Here is a 19,830-nt window from a genome sequence, read left to right as displayed (position 1 = left end):
TTTCTCGAAAATTTTACGAAAATTTGTCTGAACTTGCGCCTATTTTTTGTCAGAGACTCTTGGAATAATTTATGAAAATTTTTGATTTATTCTTAAATTTTTGAATCGCTTTTTATTTGGGCCAGATAAGGGGGAAAAGTATCAATGAACACTCTACTTACATGGTCTTAAAAAAAATTTTTTTTTTTTTAATTAAATGTTGCTGCTCCTGGTACTTCTTGTTGTATCTTCCTTCTTCCTGGCGTATTTAATTGTGTTATGTTATTAATGCTGCTGCTGGTGCTTCTTGTTGTAGCTTCCTTCTTCCTTCTTCCTGGCGTATTTATTTATGTTATGTTATTAATGCTGCTGCTGCTGTTGGTTCAGGGTTCGTTGGTACTGTTTTTATTTATTTATAACAAATTTTATTTTTTAACTGTTCGAGGGTCTTACGAACGCGTTTTAAAATTGTTTAGCTAAACGACGGATCGAGGGTCTTACGAACGCGTTGGGTGCCAATTAATTGTTCGAGACGAGTTTGGTTTCGCGCGGCGATGACCGTCACGATTTATTTCCAAAATTCAACTAACTCATAAGTACATAAATTCTTAAAATGTAAGCTAGCCCTATGCTCTGAAACTGCTGACCCGGCGACTCGTGCATTGAGTTGGGCAACCGCTGCTTCCGTCGCAGTGCATTGCCCGCTGATTGTGCTGACCGTAGCACCGTCGTTGTGCAATGTCCGCAGTTGTCGCTGGCCTTGCATTATTCCCGTCTCGTTATGCGGGATTAGCCTGGGAACTTCTTGTTGCTGGGTGATCGTGTTAACTTATATACTTTATGTTACATACTTTTCGACGAATCTAGTATACCCTTTTACTCTACGTGTAACGGGTATAAAAATAAAAATTAGACGCATTTACTTTTGATGTTTTTATTTATGTTTATTTAGCCTTATCGACGGTCGCCTCCTGGCTAGCCGTCTTCGCCGTCTTGCTGCGCTTTTGTGGCCTTTTGCCCTTTTGCTGGTTGCGTTTGGCCATCAGCCTTATCGGCGGCCGCCTCCTGGCTAGGCGCCTCCTGGATAGCCGCCTCCTGGCTAGCCACCTCCTCGCTAGCCGCCCCCGGCTAGCCGCCTTCTGATTAGCCGCCCCCTCCTGATCAGCCGCCTTCGCAGTCTTGCGGCGCTTTTGTGGCCTTTTGGCCTTTTGCTGTTTGCGTTTGGGGGGGGGAGCCCCCCCTCCCCATTCTCTCCAACGATGAACTTGTCTACGTTCTGTAAATGGGAAGAATAAATTATTAATAGTTAATTTTAATTAATACATATAAATTACTTACGCATTTGACCAGCAGCACCCTCGACATTCTCTTCTTTCTTGCGAATTAAAAAGTTCCCGCGAATCGGGAGTGATGCCACACTTTCAGCTTGCCTTTATCGAAGTATCGATATAGGGTATCGATATAAGGTTAATGTGTTCCAAGTTACAATTTTGGAACAAATGAGATGCCCACAAAGCACAATGCTTTTTTCTCAAAAACTGACGGCTTTTCGTTCGCCGAACCGCATTTGTTAATTAGTAAAATGAATTTCCTTTCCAACGAGGTACCGTGCATGTTGGTACAACGTCTGTGAAAGTCAAATTAATTAAAAATAGAGATAGCGTCGAAACATAATTTTTTTCACATATGGTTAGTGTCTTGGGAGCTTAGAGCAGGGTGAACAATTTTGTTACAAATGAGATGCAAACCACGCATTATGCTTTTTTCTCAAAAACTGACGGCTTTTCGTTCGCAGAACCGCATTTGTTAATCAGTAAAATAAATTTCCTTTCCAACGAGGTACCGTGCATGTTGGTACAACGTCTGTGAAAGTCAAAATTATTAAAAATAGAGATAGCGTCGAAACATTATTTTCTTCCCATATGGTTAGTGTCCTGAATACATTTTTTACATAGTGGTTCATGTCTTGGAACTTACTGGTTCAAATTTTAATCTGGCGCCACTTCTTTTAATTATGTATCTTCCCCCACTGTAAAGCGATTTTCTCAAAAACTGACGGCTTTATCGTTATGATTTTTGCACTGAACTTGCTTTAGGAGATCCCCAATCTGCCAATATACCGTGCATGTTGGTACAACGTCTCAGAGTTGAGCCCTGTGCAATTTAATATTTGCCCCCCTTTTTTGTATGGGGAAAACCAGAGGTGCCTTCACTGTTAAGCTATTTTCTCACAAACTGACGGCTAAAGCTCAATGATACTTTCTGAAAAGAAACTTAACCGTGCATATTGGTACAACCTCTGTGAGGGGAGCAATAAACAAAATTGTGGGGACCCGATTTTTTAAATAGATTTTTAATAAATTTCTAGAAGTCGGATATGTTTGCAAACTATCTAGATCGATAGATATTTTTATTCTAAACAATTTCGCATTTAATATTTTTCGAATCGGCCCCAAGAAGCCGAGAAAATAAAAGAATAAAAATTGGCCCCATGTTCCAAAATCCACCGTTCCGCCAGCGCCGCTAAGACACCGACGCTAATTTGACGGACATAATATACAAGGGTGGTCAAAAGTATTTTCACAAAAAAAAAGTTAAATATATTCATAATTTGAACTTACATCATGTTAACTTTGGCATCAATGGAAAGGTAATTTAAATGCCGTTTGAATGATACAATACATTTCTTAACACATTCAGTACTTATTGAAAAGGACGAATTTGTGTGAAAATGTCCTTTTTGAACTTTTTTCCTCGACTTGAAAACTTAAATTTTTTGATGCAAAAAGTTTCTTCAAACAAAAATAATAGTAACTGCAAAAAGAATTTTTCAAAAATCATTTTGCTTATATTTTTTATGATTTTTTAAAGGTGACACTGTCGGAAAAAATGTATATGAAAAAGAGAAAAATATGCCTAAAATGCATGTTTCTAAACATTTTCAAAAAATCATAAAAAATATAAGCAAAATGATTTTTGAAAAATTCTTTTTGCAGTTGCTATTATTTTTGTTTGAAGAAACTTTTTGCATCAAAAAATTTAAATTTTCAAGTCGAGGAAAAAAGTTCAAAAAGGACATTTTCACACAAATTCGTCCTTTTCAATAAGTACTGAATGTGTTAAGAAATGTATTGTATCATTCAAACGGCATTTAAATTACCTTTCCATTGATGCCAAAGTTAACAAGATGTAAGTTCAAATTATGAATATATTTAACTTTTTTTTTGTGAAAATACTTTTGACCACCCTTGTATACCCCGGAGGAGTAATTGTAATATTTCGCATTTATTTAAACTTCTGAATGAAGAAAAAATACCAAATTATGCCAATAAGTTGTTGGCTGGAGGATGCGATCGGTTGATTATTTAATATTGGAGTATTGCTTTAATTTGATTTAATATTCCGAGGGAAAAATACTAAAAATATATACCAAAAAAATTGGTGGACCGAGGATGCTACGCATGCGGTGGAGTGCTGGTATTTTTCTCGTTTAAGCCTAGTACTCACATCGACGAAAACCGCCCTTCAGTTCTGCAGTAGGGACGCGGTGACATGGCTTAAGGCAAAAAGTCTTTTTGTTTTTTTTTTTGTGCCTAAAACGCTGTGCCGCTGTTGACGTCAGCAGAGCAGTCGGCGCAGAGTAGAAGACTGCCTACGAAAACGATCGTGCAACAAAGAGAGGCACATACTCGGAGATTTCCCTCTCTTTCTTGTCTTATAATCTGCCTGCACTCCGCGCTCGCAGAGACAAACTCGGCCGGTCTGTTATTTTTTTTGCGTCTCTCCGTTATGTTCCGCTAGCGACTAATATTTCGGCGGAAAAATTTTCGTGGAGCAGCGACATGTGAATGCCCTAATATTTTAGGAGCATTATTGTGTATCGAAAATATACAACTTATATTGTTTTTTAAAAGTAAATTATTTGATTATGGTAAAATTAAGTAATTTGGATTTACTTATAATGTTATGTTTACTTATTATACATTTTGTAATGTAGTGTAATTATAGAAAATTAGTCCGTTAAAATTGATTTCAATATTTAAAACATTAGTAGTATTAGTATTAACATTTTTAAAAAATTCGTATTGTATTTTTTACTGAAGAAGTACAAATTATATAGTCGGATATATTTTGCCATAGAAAGGGTATAAGTGCAGTGGCACGCGCCAACAGCGAAGAGAAAACAAAGGAAATCGAGTAAAGGGGTGAGAAGAAGACTTGGTGCATTCTTTTTGAGTGATTGAAAGGGAAGCATCCATTTTAATTGTACGCAGCAGAGTTACTTTAATCGTTTAGTTAATATAATAAAGTCAGGTAAGTGCTACATTAAGTTTAAGATGTTGTGCATTGATCTTAGTTTAAAGTACGTAAATTTTGAAGGTATTTAATGGGTTCCGTTAGCCGAAAGTGGATGACAAAATGTTTTGTGCCAATAAAAATCCTGCAAAGGGTTAAACACAGCTATAAAAGGTAAATATACAATTAAACAAATAAAACGCATTTTTTAAACATATGTTTTTTCAGGAGCGTTGGCCAAGGATTCAGAGGACCCGGACAAAGGTTTAAGAACGGCGATGACTAACGTTACAAATAAGCTTACGAAGCAAAAAAACAGAAACTATAATTGTACAATTTTTGAAAATCTAAATAATACCAAAAAAAAATAAAAAGAATTAAAATTAAATTAAATTTGTATGTATTTTAAATTCTATATTTTTATAATTGAAAACTCAAGGAAAAATTCTGATTTTCACAAGTGATTCACTTGGGACGTGTCCCTTGCAAGTGATTTCACAAGTGAAAACTCAAGGAAAAATTCTGATTTTCCCAAGTGATTCTCTTGGGACGTGTCCCTTGCAAGTGATTTCACAAGTGAAAACTCATGGAAAAATTCTGATTTTCACAAGTGATTCACTTGAGACGTGTCACCGGCACGTGACAAGCCATACGAAAAATGAGTATAAGGAACAAGTGAAATCCCGTAGGACCTCGAAAAATTTTCATTTGAATTTTCACTTGTGAAAATGCGGACATCCCATACAATTTTCTATATGGAGCGTCACTTGTTCTTCACTTGTGCACGAGGGAATGTCCCAGGTGATTCCCAAGGTGATTCACAAGTGAAACTTTTTTTTTGGAACTGAAGGGCGCGAGCTAACCATAGGAGTGAGCGAGAGGCAAATACGCGGCTAAAGGTTTTCGTCGGGTCTGTTTTTCAGCGCGGTACTCAGATGAGCTAAGGAAATACCAGAAAAATACCAGATTTCGCGAGTGAATTTTCGATGAACGCCGTTAGCCGCGGCCCAAAGAATAAGAAATTTGATCTTTGGCGGTGTTCGTCCAGAGGCGGTGGGGAATTTAAAAATTAAAAATGGAAGAAAAACACCCAAAACGGCTAAGGAAGGTCAGTGCAGATGAAAAAGGACGCCTAATCCAAGCTGTTGCCCATTATTGTGGGACTTGACCGACAGGAAGCAATACCACAACGGGGCAAATCCGCAGAATAGTTGAAGCACTGGAGGAGATCCACTAGAGAATCCCAGTGGAAAGGAACATGGGACATCGCTCGCTCTCCGACGAGCTCTCCATTGAGGACTCCTTCGCCAGCTACTTGCCAGCTATGATGCAGCGGAGGTAGAGAATGCGCCGGCTTCTATAGGGAGGAGGAAATAAGGTCGCCCGCGAAGGGACAGCTGGAGGAGCCATCACCAGCCATTATTGGCCAGCTCGGAGCTGGACTACAGATGGCGCGGGAAAGATGGCGAAGCATCCGTGGGACGAGAAGGAAGCCTTAAACTTCTAATTTACATAAATAAAAACATTCGTTGAAAATTTCATTTAATTTTATTTTAATTTCTTTGTGCACCAGCAGACTCTTCTTTTTTAAATTGCTTCAATTGATGTTTTCCGTTTGACAACAGCCCAGCTGCTTGACAGTAAGACCATGCTACATGCATGGCGGGTGAAGTTTGAAAACTTCGGTCACACTACAAAGAATAAGATTTTTCGACTAGTGAAACTCTTAGCCGATCTGAGTACTAGGCTTTAAATAAAATAAATTTTACGGAGTAAATACCACATACCGAACAAAATACTAAAAAGTTTGATGGTAAATAAAACACAATGACCAAAAAAAAATTTCACGTCGGTTGGTGTAATTTTTATTTTATTATTTTTGACCGGATGGCCGACGGAAAACTTTAATTAGTCGGAACGGGATGGTGGAGTTAAAAATTATATGTGAATGTATGTAGATATTTGTATGGATGTAGATATTTGTATGGATTTAGATCAGTGGTCGGCAGCGGCCTATCTAGTGAGCATAGGGAAGTGTTCTGCCCATCCTCTGCTCGCTCACGTATAACGTAGATGTTCGTATGACTTCGGCATGGGTCTTCGGGTCTTTTTTTTCTCAGCTTCGGCGCACTTTTTTGCTGCTGCGGCAGAGAATTTCAGTGCAAAACAGAGAAACGTCAGGCGTCAGAGCGCTGCACGCCAACTTCGTGTTTTTTACACTCACACTAATGCAAGGCAAACTTGTGATGGTATGTGTGTGCCGACCACTGATTTAGATATCTAAATAAATATATATTTGTATGGATGTAGATATTTGTATGGATGTAGATATTTGTATGTATGTAATTTTCGCCGGTTTTAAATTTATTAAATAATTATTGCCGGCGGGGTATGTGTTGTTGTGGACGTTTTCGATTTATTTGTATGTGGACTGTATTTGGAAAAACGAAAAAATATGTGCAAATCTTGGAAGGTTTTGGGGGCCTGAATTGGCAGAACACTGGAAATTAAATAATTGTCACTGTATGCTTGGCTTGTATTTGCACAATATTTTCTCTAAGCTTGGAATATTTTTTCTCGATTTTATACAAGTGTATGTATGTATGGATGAGCGGCCAAATGCAATTAAAAAAGGAGTCGGAAAAAATTGGCAATATGGCCGCACGTTGCAAAAGGAAAGAATGTTTACGTCAAAAAGGGCGTTTAATTTCAGGAGGCAGTGTCGCAATTCTTATTTTGTCTATCTTTATTGTGAAAATGCAACATTTTTTCTTGAGCCTGTTGCAATAATTTAGGAATATCATCGTGTTTGATTTTATTAAATAATATATCAGGTCGATGGTTGTTTATTGAGTGAATTGTTAAATTGTATTTTCGTGCTGCTGTACATATAATTTCGGAATAATCAATTAAATTAAGCTCATCTTTAATGCGGCGAGCAATTTCTGTTAGGGTAGAGTGTGCCCTTTCTATTTGTCCGTTGGACGTACTATGTCGAGGATCTGCGAAGAATAGAGATATCCCATTTCTTTGTGCAAAAGATTTAAATTGGGATGAAGAAAAACTTGGTTCGTTACCTATCATCAAAGATTTGGCTAATGGAAATTGTTGTACAATTTCTGAAACTTTATTTTCTATATTTAGTTTATTATTGACTTAGTATTTCGAATACGAATCTATACAGGTAATAAATATACGGTTTTGGGCGTAATATATGTCAGGATGCAAATTTTCACCTTCTCTTTTTGGAATAGGTGCTTGACCGATAGGAATCTGGACTGGGTGTCTGTTGTATTTGTTTTGATTGCAGATTATGCCATTCTTTATAAACTCCTTAAGCTTTTTGTATAAATTAGGCCAATAATAAAGTCTAGTTATTTGTTTATAATTTTCATCAAGCCCTCTATGAGCTCTACAATGAGTTTCTGTGATAATGAGAGATCTGTCTTTAGCGTTTTCGACATCCTGGGTAAATATCTTAGTGTATAAAAACATATTTATAAAATTGTCTTTAAGTGGTTTTTGAACTATGTAAAAATCTTCTAGAGTACAGTGAGCTCCTATAATGTTATATTGGGTGGAATATATTCCCTTAAGATTGATATTAAATTTTCTGGAGTGTCATACTCTATTATATGTCTAGTATTTTCGAATACATTAATCGACTTATGTATTGTATACCTCCCCGTTGCTATTAGCCATTGTTGCTTAAACTGGTTTAAGGGGTTTCGGGACTCTTGTATAACATTCTCAAAACTACTCTCTGCTGAATGCTGACTATTTTGATCCGAGACCGATTCATTACTTTCCGTTACGTTATTTATTTGGATCCGTGATAAAGCGTCTGCAACAACATTTGTAGCCCCTGGCTTATAAATAATTTTGTATGAATAACTTTCAATAAAGGAATACCATCTTTTCATTTCAATATTTGGATTTTTTTGAGAAATGGAAAATGAAAGAGGTTGGTGATCGGTATAGATCTCGATGTTGTTAACCCCATATAAGTAATTTCGAAGATTTTTAAAAGCCCATACAATGGTCAGAGTTTTTGAAATAAATGTAATTGGTTTTCCTTCCTGAGAAAGAACAGCACCAATTGCAAAATCAGATGCGTCAGTTGTTAGGGTAAATTTTTTATTATAGTCCGGTTGTACTAGTTCTACTTGTGCAATTAAATTTTCTTTGAGCTCGTTAAAAGCTCTTACAGCTGAATCATCAAACTGTATTAAAGTTTTACGTGATGCTTTTTTAGACACTTTGCCGTTTTGGCCTTCTAAATATTTTGTTAAAGGTTTAGCTATCTTTGCGTAATTTTGCACAAATTTTCTGTAATATCCTGTAAGGCCTAGAAAGCTTCTAAGCTCTCGAATATTTTTAGGGATCGGATATTTTACAATTGTAGAAATTTTTTCGGGATCGGTTTTTATCACATTGTGAGAAACAACGTAACCGAAAAAGTTTGTTTCTAATTTAAAGAACCTTGATTTTTCAATCGAAATTTTCATGTTTGCGTTCAGCAAAATGTTAATAATTACAATTAAATCTTTGTAATGTTGTTCAATTTTTTTTGAAAATATAATTATGTCATCCATATAAACATGACATGTTTTACCCACTTGTTCTCTTAATATATAATCCATCGCTCATTGGAATATTCTAGGAGAGTTTGTCAAACCGAAAGGCATTCTTAGGAATTCGAATTTCCCATTGTTAATTGAAAATGAGGTTTTCTGGTTCGTTCATGAGAATCTGATGAAATTTTCCAAGATTTCACAAAATCACTGAAGGGTCCTGCATGGGATATCTTTAAGGTATAGTATTTTCATTAAGTTTTTAATAATCTGTTACGTGGGCATATTAGTGCCCGAGTCCTGACAGGGACTTGGGCCGAGGGAGAGGCGTCCGATATTCTGGCACCATTTGCCGGCATAAGCTACGTCGTATTCGGGTCGTGGGATCTTGGTAAGCCTCTCTCCTTTCCAACATAACGAGAATAAATATTAAAAGTGCCTGGAAAATAATATTAGTTCATAAAGTTCGTCAATCGTCAGTCCACACTGCCCCACAAGCTTAGCTGTCGCTTGATCGCAATACGATCGGGCTGTGTTTTGGCCATATTCCCTCCCCTTCACACGTGCGTGTGCCAAGGGATCGTCGCGGGCCGCGCATTACGATCCCCTCTTGTCAAGGTGGTCCGGCAAAAGTTATGTCATTGTTCTTGACCTACTCCACTTCTCGCGTCAGCACTCCCCTTTGATAGAGCTCTAGCACTTCATTTTTGATATCCTTTTACATTACAAATTTATTGGATAATATTTATATCGGCGAGTGCCGTGGATGAATAACATAATGTTGCCTAAATCATATGGAAATTAAACTAATTGACAATATTTGGTTAGCGGAGAGTATCGAATTTACCAACTGTTAAGGTGCACACATCAGCAAAATGCTGACTATTCACGACTACAAAACGTCGCTCAGAGAGCTCTTGCAATTGTACATACAACAACAAGGCTGATACTCGCCGCTGAAAAAGTTTATAGTAGTCTATACAACTGTAGGATACTGCACGGATATTTATATATGTATGTTTATAAGAAAGGAACCGTGTTCCGACAAACTTACCCCCTCTTTAAATCCTGGGCGATGAGATCTCGACGCTCCGGATCCTGGGCATTGGAAAATATTTAGGGTATTTAATTGCGTTGCAAACGTTTGAAAAGTGTAAAAGTGTAAGCAGTTCCGACAACAATTTCCATACAAAATAGTTTTCAAGGCCTACAACACCCCAGCCTATGTATACAAATCTGTTGTACTTGTGTAGAAATAGGGGGTTAATAATGGGTAGGAATTTTATCTAAAATACTAAAAATATACTGAAAAGGTGGGTTTAAATCCATGGTAATGACAGTGAAAGGAAAGAAACAAATTTGTATTTTAAATGCAAAAAAAAAAAATTTGTCTTCTATAAAACAAAATCATTGTATCAGAATTTCAATGGAAGAAAAACCCCCTAAGAAAGCGAGCCAGGGAGGTCGAAACTAAGCGATGGTCTGATGCGATGGTCTGGTATGTTGGAGCAATACAAAAATTTAAAAGTTATCTTTCTTTTGTACGTCAATTTCCTGCAACGATGTTTTAAAATAGAGGGCGTTCACAATTCTCGTCTGGCAATTTTACAAAGTTTACACTTTTGCAACGCAATTGAATACCCTAATTATATTATATATAAATATACGTGCACCAAAATACGGCTGTTCTTAAATATACCAATTCACTTAAACACAAAATATATAGTTATATTATGCCAGAGGCATGCGACTTCTTCAACGGCTCTTCATCATGATTCTCACTTTGTCTATCGATTCGGTTGGTTTAAATGTATTTCAGTGCATGTTTGAATGCTTCCAATGTTTTTTTGTTGATTTTCACTTGTTCTCCAATTGTATTACTTGAGGATATTAGTCTTTGGTTATGCATGAGTTCACTTTAGCTTTAGTTGGCTCGATTAACACATTTATATTGTACCACTACTTTCTCCGAAATACGTTATTGGTCACCACGCTTTCGAACGGATGGCTCCTACAGCTGAACAATTTTCAGGAGCATGGGGATCACGGGTATAGCGGCTACAAACATTAGAGTATGTCAGATGTCGACCTTATTGTTGTTCCTCTCCACGTTCTTTGATGACAATGGCGGCGCTGGTCCAACACATAGGGATCTTTCGAGCAGCGATTTGTGTCCTCCTCAAGGACTGTTGGATATGGTGGCTGGTCCTGGTGGCAAAAGTCTCCGTGGACAACTACCCCAGGGAAAGTCGTCTCTCCTCGGAGCTGCCGGCTTCCGTCAGCAAGTTCCACAAATGGATTCTCTTCTCTTATCTAATTGTCTAAGGTCTTTTATACCAGACTAGAGCTTTTGCTTGGCTGCCGGTATGCATCGGATCACCTAGGTGTTCCCAGCTAGGATTACTATTCCTCGATATCTGCTATTTTGGGAGTCAACGGCCGGCTGTTGCACTTTGACAGCTACTGGAGTATGGTTACCAGTAGGTTGATCGTGGCCGTTGTTCTGGCCACGCGACACCCGAGAATTGCCGAATTGCATTTTCTTCTGCCTTTACCAGTATACGTCGGTGTTTCTCTATGTGAATCTTTCTATTTGGAGGGCGTACGTAACAAGTCAATTACGAGTCTGAGCCTTGGAGTTCCATCTCCATTGAAACCCTTTTTTGGTACCACTAGTACAGGAGAATTATAAGGACTCCTACTTGGCCTTATAATTTTCTCTTTTAGCATTCGACTTATTTCAGAATTTACAAAATATGAAGCTGATAGAGCATAAGGGTATTGTTTGCTGTAAATGGCCGTATATCTGTCCTAAAAGGAATCTGCATATTTATTTTTGAATGCTCTTCATTGATAATATTTAGTATTTCATTCTCCAGATCTTTTCTTTGGTCTTCAGATGATAATTTTTTGTTGTTTATTTTTTGATTGTCGGATTTTTCAACGACGCCGCGTTCAGAATTTTTAAATTCCAAACTTTTCTTTTTGTCAAATTTTTCAACGACGGCGTGTTCAGAATTTTTGAATTCCAAAGTTGTATTTTTGTCGGATTTTTTAAAGATTTGATTACCCATTTCAGATTCGAATCTGATTTGAGCCTTTTCATCAAAGAATTTTTATACCCGTTACTCGTAGAGTAAAAGGGTATACTAGATTTGTCGGAAAGTATGTAACAGGCAGAAGGAAGCGATTCCGACCCCATAAAGTGTATGTATTCTTGATCCGGATCACTAGCCGAGTCGATCTAGCCATGTCCGCCTGTCCGTCTGTCCGTCCGTTTCTACGCAAACTAGTCTCTCAGTTTTAAAGCTATTGGGCAGAAACTTTCCCAAAAGTCTTACATCTTTTGCAGGTAGTATATAAGTCGGAACCAGCCGGATCGGACAACTATATCTTATAGCTCCCATAGGAATAATCGGACAAAAAAATTAAAAACAAGGAAGAACGCTATAGTCGAGTACCTCGACTATCAGATACCCGTTACTCAGCTAAAGGGAACTTGCGCTGCGCTCTAGCCTACGGAATCTAAATCTGAAATCCCATTTCTCTGTCTTTCATATTTTCCGAGATATCCGCGATCATATTTACGATTTTTTGAAGTTTGTGGGCGGTTTGTGGGCGTTCTAGTGGGCGTGGCAAACTTTTTTTAGGTCAATTGATAGGTATTGATAAGAACAATACATTTCAGTTTAAATTTTTATTCTAGCATGAAAACTGTAGGAGCCACAGTTTTGGGCGGTTTGTGGGCGTTAGAGTGGGCGTGGCACTCTGCTGAAACAAACTTGCGCTGCGTAAGAAGCTCAGGAATCTGCACGCCTAATCGCAATAGCCTAGCTCTTATAGTTTTCAAGATCTCAGCGTTCATCCGGACGGACAGACAGACGGACAGACGGACAGACGGACAGACGGACATGGCTAGATCGACTCGGCTAGTGATCCTGATCAAGAATATATATACTTTATGGGGTCGGAAACGCTTCCTTCTGCCTGTTACATACTTTCCGACGAATCTAGTATACCCTTTTACTCTACGAGTAACGGGTATAAAAATTATATCTTTGGTGTTTTTTAGCATATAACCTCCTAAGCTTGGAACTAACATTTTTTAATTAGTTTTGAATTTCGAATTAAATTTTATCGAAATCGGACGACTATATCATATAGCTGCCATAGGAACGATCGGAAAATTTGTGGAAAAATAATATTAAATAAATTATAGCTTCGGTGTTTTTCAACATATAACCTCCAACGCTTGGAAATAACATTTTTTAATTAGTTCTGAATTTCGAACTTAATTTTATAAAAATCGGACGAATATATCATATAGCTGCCATAGGAACGATCGGAAAATTAATAGGAAAATAATATGAAACAAATTATAGCTTCGGTGTTTTTTGACATATTATCTTATACTATTGGGAATATCATTTTTTGTGTTTTTTTAATATAATAATTATAGCTGCAAGGGTATATAAGCTTCGGCGTGCCGAAGCTAACTTCCTTTCTTGTTTTTAATAGGGTATAGCCGACCAGTTAATCTGAGTCTAGCCCTTCTGTTTCATAAAAAGTATATCGCGTATCAAAAATAGTTATCATATGATAATATTTAATTGTTGAATCCACAGTGAATGGATGATACTCCTTTGTATTTTGGAAGCTCATTCTTATTTTTATAAATTCCTGTTCTAATATAACTCGAGGTTGCCCCAGTGTCAATTAATATTTTTAGTTTTTTATTTATTTTCGGGTCATTTCTAATTATGAAGGGTAAGCCTACTCCTTACTTTTGTCTAAAAAATGGTTCTCCTCAATGTTATTTAGTCTCATCGACTTGTTAGCCGGTTGGTTAACAGTTCCAGTTGGTACGCTTTTATTTTGGGCTTGGCCTGGCTGAGTGTTCTGGGTCTCAAATTGTTTAGTTTGTTCCCACTTGTTCTGGCTATAATTATTATTTTGATATTTATTATAGCTTTGATTATAGCCGTTGTTAGCCCTGTTTTAAACCTGGATAGACTTGTCTACCTCCATAGGTTCTGGATTATTTTTTGGCTGCCTATAAGTGTTCCACTGATTTTGTTGGTCAGAGAGCTCTTGCAATTGTACATACAACAACAAGGCTGATACTCGCCGCTGAAAAAGTTTATAGTAGTCTATACAACTGTAGGATACTGCACGGATATTTATATATGTATGTTTATAAGAAAGGAACCGTGTTCCGACAAACTTACCCCCTCTTTAAATCCTGGGCGATGAGATCTCGACGCTCCGGATCCTGGGCATTGGAAAATATTTAGGGTATTTAATTGCGTTGCAAACGTTTGAAAAGTGTAAAAGTGTAAGCAGTTCCGACAACAATTTCCATACAAAATAGTTTTCAAGGCCTACAACACCCCAGCCTATGTATACAAATCTGTTGTACTTGTGTAGAAATAGGGGGTTAATAATGGGTAGGAATTTTATCTAAAATACTAAAAATATACTGAAAAGGTGGGTTTAAATCCATGGTAATGACAGTGAAAGGAAAGAAACAAATTTGTATTTTAAATGCAAAAAAAAAAATTTGTCTTCTATAAAACAAAATCATTGTATCAGAATTTCAATGGAAGAAAAACCCCCTAAGAAAGCGAGCCAGGGAGGTCGAAACTAAGCGATGGTCTGATGCGATGGTCTGGTATGTTGGAGCAATACAAAAATTTAAAAGTTATCTTTCTTTTGTACGTCAATTTCCTGCAACGATGTTTTAAAATAGAGGGCGTTCACAATTCTCGTCTGGCAATTTTACAAAGTTTACACTTTTGCAACGCAATTGAATACCCTAATTATATTATATATAAATATACGTGCACCAAAATACGGCTGTTCTTAAATATACCAATTCACTTAAACACAAAATATATAGTTATATTATGCCAGAGGCATGCGACTTCTTCAACGGCTCTTCATCATGATTCTCACTTTGTCTATCGATTCGGTTGGTTTAAATGTATTTCAGTGCATGTTTGAATGCTTCCAATGTTTTTTTGTTGATTTTCACTTGTTCTCCAATTGTATTACTTGAGGATATTAGTCTTTGGTTACGCATGAGTTCACTTTAGCTTTAGTTGGCTCGATTAACACATTTATATTGTACCACTACTTTCTCCGAAATACGTTATTGGTCACCACGCTTTCGAACGGATGGCTCCTACAGCTGAACAATTTTCAGGAGCATGGGGATCACGGGTATAGCGGCTACAAACATTAGAGTATGTCAGATGTCGACCTTATTGTTGTTCCTCTCCACGTTCTTTGATGACAATGGCGGCGCTGGTCCAACACATAGGGATCTTTCGAGCAGCGATTTGTGTCCTCCTCAAGGACTGTTGGATATGGTGGCTGGTCCTGGTGGCAAAAGTCTCCGTGGACAACTACCCCAGGGAAAGTCGTCTCCCCTCGGAGCTGCCGGCTTCCGTCAGCAAGTTCCACAAATGGATTCTCTCCTCTTATCTAATTGTCTAAGGTCTTTTATACCAGACTAGAGCTTTTGCTTGGCTGCCGGTATGCATCGGATCACCTAGGTGTTCCCAGCTAGGATTACTATTCCTCGATATCTGCTATTTTGGGAGTCAACGGCCGGCTGTTGCACTTTGACAGCTACTGGAGTATGGTTACCAGTAGGTTGATCGTGGCCGTTGTTCTGGCCACGCGACACCCGAGAATTGCCGAATTGCATTTTCTTCTGCCTTTACCAGTATACGTCGGTGTTTCTCTATGTGAATCTTTCTATTTGGAGGGCGTACGTAACAAGTCAATTACGAGTCTGAGCCTTGGAGTTCCATCTCCATTGAAACCCTTTTTTGGTACCACTAGTACAGGAGAATTATAAGGACTCCTACTTGGCCTTATAATTTTCTCTTTTAGCATTCGACTTATTTCAGAATTTACAAAATATGAAGCTGATAGAGCATAAGGGTATTGTTTGCTGTAAATGGCCGTATATCTGTCCTAAAAGGAATCTGCATATTTATTTTTGAATGCTCTTCATTGATAATATTTAGTATTTCATTCTCCAGATCTTTTCTTTGGTCTTCAGATGATAATTTTTTGTTGTTTATTTTTTGATTGTCGGATTTTTCAACGACGCCGCGTTCAGAATTTTTAAATTCCAAACTTTTCTTTTTGTCAAATTTTTCAACGACGGCGTGTTCAGAATTTTTGAATTCCAAAGTTGTATTTTTGTCGGATTTTTTAAAGATTTGATTACCCATTTCAGATTCGAATCTGATTTGAGCCTTTTCATCAAAGAATTTTTATACCCGTTACTCGTAGAGTAAAAGGGTATACTAGATTTGTCGGAAAGTATGTAACAGGCAGAAGGAAGCGATTCCGACCCCATAAAGTGTATGTATTCTTGATCCGGATCACTAGCCGAGTCGATCTAGCCATGTCCGCCTGTCCGTCTGTCCGTCCGTTTCTACGCAAACTAGTCTCTCAGTTTTAAAGCTATTGGGCTGAAACTTTCCCAAAAGTCTTACATCTTTTGCAGGTAGTATATAAGTCGGAACCAGCCGGATCGGACAACTATATCTTATAGCTCCCATAGGAATAATCGGACAAAAAAATTAAAAACAAGGAAGAACGCTATAGTCGAGTACCTCGACTATCAGATACCCGTTACTCAGCTAAAGGGAACTTGCGCTGCGCTCTAGCCTACGGAATCTAAATCTGAAATCCCATTTCTCTGTCTTTCATATTTTCCGAGATATCCGCGATCATATTTACGATTTTTTGAAGTTTGTGGGCGGTTTGTGGGCGTTCTAGTGGGCGTGGCAAACTTTTTTTAGGTCAATTGATAGGTATTGATAAGAACAATACATTTCAGTTTAAATTTTTATTCTAGCATGAAAACTGTAGGAGCCACAGTTTTGGGCGGTTTGTGGGCGTTAGAGTGGGCGTGGCACTCTGCTGAAACAAACTTGCGCTGCGTAAGAAGCTCAGGAATCTGCACGCCTAATCGCAATAGCCTAGCTCTTATAGTTTTCAAGATCTCAGCGTTCATCCGGACGGACAGACAGACGGACAGACGGACAGACGGACAGACGGACATGGCTAGATCGACTCGGCTAGTGATCCTGATCAAGAATATATATACTTTATGGGGTCGGAAACGCTTCCTTCTGCCTGTTACATACTTTCCGACGAATCTAGTATACCCTTTTACTCTACGAGTAACGGGTATAAAAATTATATCTTTGGTGTTTTTTAGCATATAACCTTCTAAGCTTGGAACTAACATTTTTTAATTAGTTTTGAATTTCGAATTAAATTTTATCGAAATCGGACGACTATATCATATAGCTGCCATAGGAACGATCGGAAAATTTGTGGAAAAATAATATTAAATAAATTATAGCTTCGGTGTTTTTCAACATATAACCACCAACGCTTGGAAATAACATTTTTTAATTAGTTCTGAATTTCGAACTTAATTTTATAAAAATCGGACGAATATATCATATAGCTGCCATAGGAACGATCGGAAAATTAATAGGAAAATAATATGAAACAAATTATAGCTTCGGTGTTTTTTGACATATTATCTTATACTATTGGGAATATCATTTTTTGTGTTTTTTTAATATAATAATTATAGCTGCAAGGGTATATAAGCTTCGGCGTGCCGAAGCTAACTTCCTTTCTTGTTTTTAATAGGGTATAGCCGACCAGTTAATCTGAGTCTAGCCCTTCTGTTTCATAAAAAGTATATCGCGTATCAAAAATAGTTATCATATGATAATATTTAATTGTTGAATCCACAGTGAATGGATGATACTCCTTTGTATTTTGGAAGCTCATTCTTATTTTTATAAATTCCTGTTCTAATATAACTCGAGGTTGCCCCAGTGTCAATTAATATTTTTAGTTTTTTATTTATTTTCGGGTCATTTCTAATTATGAAGGGTAAGCCTACTCCTTACTTTTGTCTAAAAAATGGTTCTCCTCAATGTTATTTAGTCTCATCGACTTGTTAGCCGGTTGGTTAACAGTTCCAGTTGGTACGCTTTTATTTTGGGCTTGGCCTGGCTGAGTGTTCTGGGTCTCAAATTGTTTAGTTTGTTCCCACTTGTTCTGGCTATAATTATTATTTTGATATTTATTATAGCTTTGATTATAGCCGTTGTTAGCCCTGTTTTAAACCTGGATAGACTTGTCTACCTCCATAGGTTCTGGATTATTTTTTGGCTGCCTATAAGTGTTCCACTGATTTTGTTGGTCAGAGAGCTCTTGCAATTGTACATACAACAACAAGGCTGATACTCGCCGCTGAAAAAGTTTATAGTAGTCTATACAACTGTAGGATACTGCACGGATATTTATATATGTATGTTTATAAGAAAGGAACCGTGTTCCGACAAACTTACCCCCTCTTTAAATCCTGGGCGATGAGATCTCGACGCTCCGGATCCTGGGCATTGGAAAATATTTAGGGTATTTAATTGCGTTGCAAACGTTTGAAAAGTGTAAAAGTGTAAGCAGTTCCGACAACAATTTCCATACAAAATAGTTTTCAAGGCCTACAACACCCCAGCCTATGTATACAAATCTGTTGTACTTGTGTAGAAATAGGGGGTTAATAATGGGTAGGAATTTTATCTAAAATACTAAAAATATACTGAAAAGGTGGGTTTAAATCCATGGTAATGACAGTGAAAGGAAAGAAACAAATTTGTATTTTAAATGCAAAAAAAAAAAATTTGTCTTCTATAAAACAAAATCATTGTATCAGAATTTCAATGGAAGAAAAACCCCCTAAGAAAGCGAGCCAGGGAGGTCGAAACTAAGCGATGGTCTGATGCGATGGTCTGGTATGTTGGAGCAATACAAAAATTTAAAAGTTATCTTTCTTTTGTACGTCAATTTCCTGCAACGATGTTTTAAAATAGAGGGCGTTCACAATTCTCGTCTGGCAATTTTACAAAGTTTACACTTTTGCAACGCAATTGAATACCCTAATTATATTATATATAAATATACGTGCACCAAAATACGGCTGTTCTTAAATATACCAATTCACTTAAACACAAAATATATAGTTATATTATGCCAGAGGCATGCGACTTCTTCAACGGCTCTTCATCATGATTCTCACTTTGTCTATCGATTCGGTTGGTTTAAATGTATTTCAGTGCATGTTTGAATGCTTCCAATGTTTTTTTGTTGATTTTCACTTGTTCTCCAATTGTATTACTTGAGGATATTAGTCTTTGGTTATGCATGAGTTCACTTTAGCTTTAGTTGGCTCGATTAACACATTTATATTGTACCACTACTTTCTCCGAAATACGTTATTGGTCACCACGCTTTCGAACGGATGGCTCCTACAGCTGAACAATTTTCAGGAGCATGGGGATCACGGGTATAGCGGCTACAAACATTAGAGTATGTCAGATGTCGACCTTATTGTTGTTCCTCTCCACGTTCTTTGATGACAATGGCGGCGCTGTTCCAACACATAGGGATCTTTCGAGCAGCGATTTGTGTCCTCCTCAAGGACTGTTGGATATGGTGGCTGGTCCTGGTGGCAAAAGTCTCCGTGGACAACTACCCCAGGGAAAGTCGTCTCCCCTCGGAGCTGCCGGCTTCCGTCAGCAAGTTCCACAAATGGATTCTCTCCTCTTATCTAATTGTCTAAGGTCTTTTATACCAGACTAGAGCTTTTGCTTGGCTGCCGGTATGCATCGGATCACCTAGGTGTTCCCAGCTAGGATTACTATTCCTCGATATCTGCTATTTTGGGAGTCAACGGCCGGCTGTTGCACTTTGACAGCTACTGGAGTATGGTTACCAGTAGGTTGATCGTGGCCGTTGTTCTGGCCACGCGACACCCTAGAATTGCCGAATTGCATTTTCTTCTGCCTTTACCAGTATACGTCGGTGTTTCTCTATGTGAATCTTTCTATTTGGAGGGCGTACGTAACAAGTCAATTACGAGTCTGAGCCT

General features: G+C 37.7%; 1 protein-coding gene across 1 annotated transcript; it reads right to left on the bottom strand.

The window, feature by feature from the left end:
- Positions 1-245: 245 nt before the first annotated feature.
- LOC119559704 lies at positions 246-2,471 on the bottom strand. Its single transcript, XM_037872765.1, has 2 exons — positions 1,318-2,471; positions 246-1,255 (listed from the first exon to the last, which is right to left on the bottom strand). The coding sequence occupies exons 1-2, from the start codon at positions 1,319-1,321 to the stop codon at positions 924-926; spliced, it is 336 nt and encodes a 111-aa protein (XP_037728693.1). The 5' UTR covers positions 1,322-2,471; the 3' UTR covers positions 246-923.
- Positions 2,472-19,830: the final 17,359 nt, after the last annotated feature.

Source organism: Drosophila subpulchrella, unplaced genomic scaffold (assembly GCF_014743375.2).
Source record: "Drosophila subpulchrella strain 33 F10 #4 breed RU33 unplaced genomic scaffold, RU_Dsub_v1.1 Primary Assembly Seq33, whole genome shotgun sequence".
Taxonomy (NCBI): domain Eukaryota; kingdom Metazoa; phylum Arthropoda; class Insecta; order Diptera; family Drosophilidae; genus Drosophila; species Drosophila subpulchrella.
This window is presented reverse-complemented; position numbering and strand designations above follow the sequence as displayed.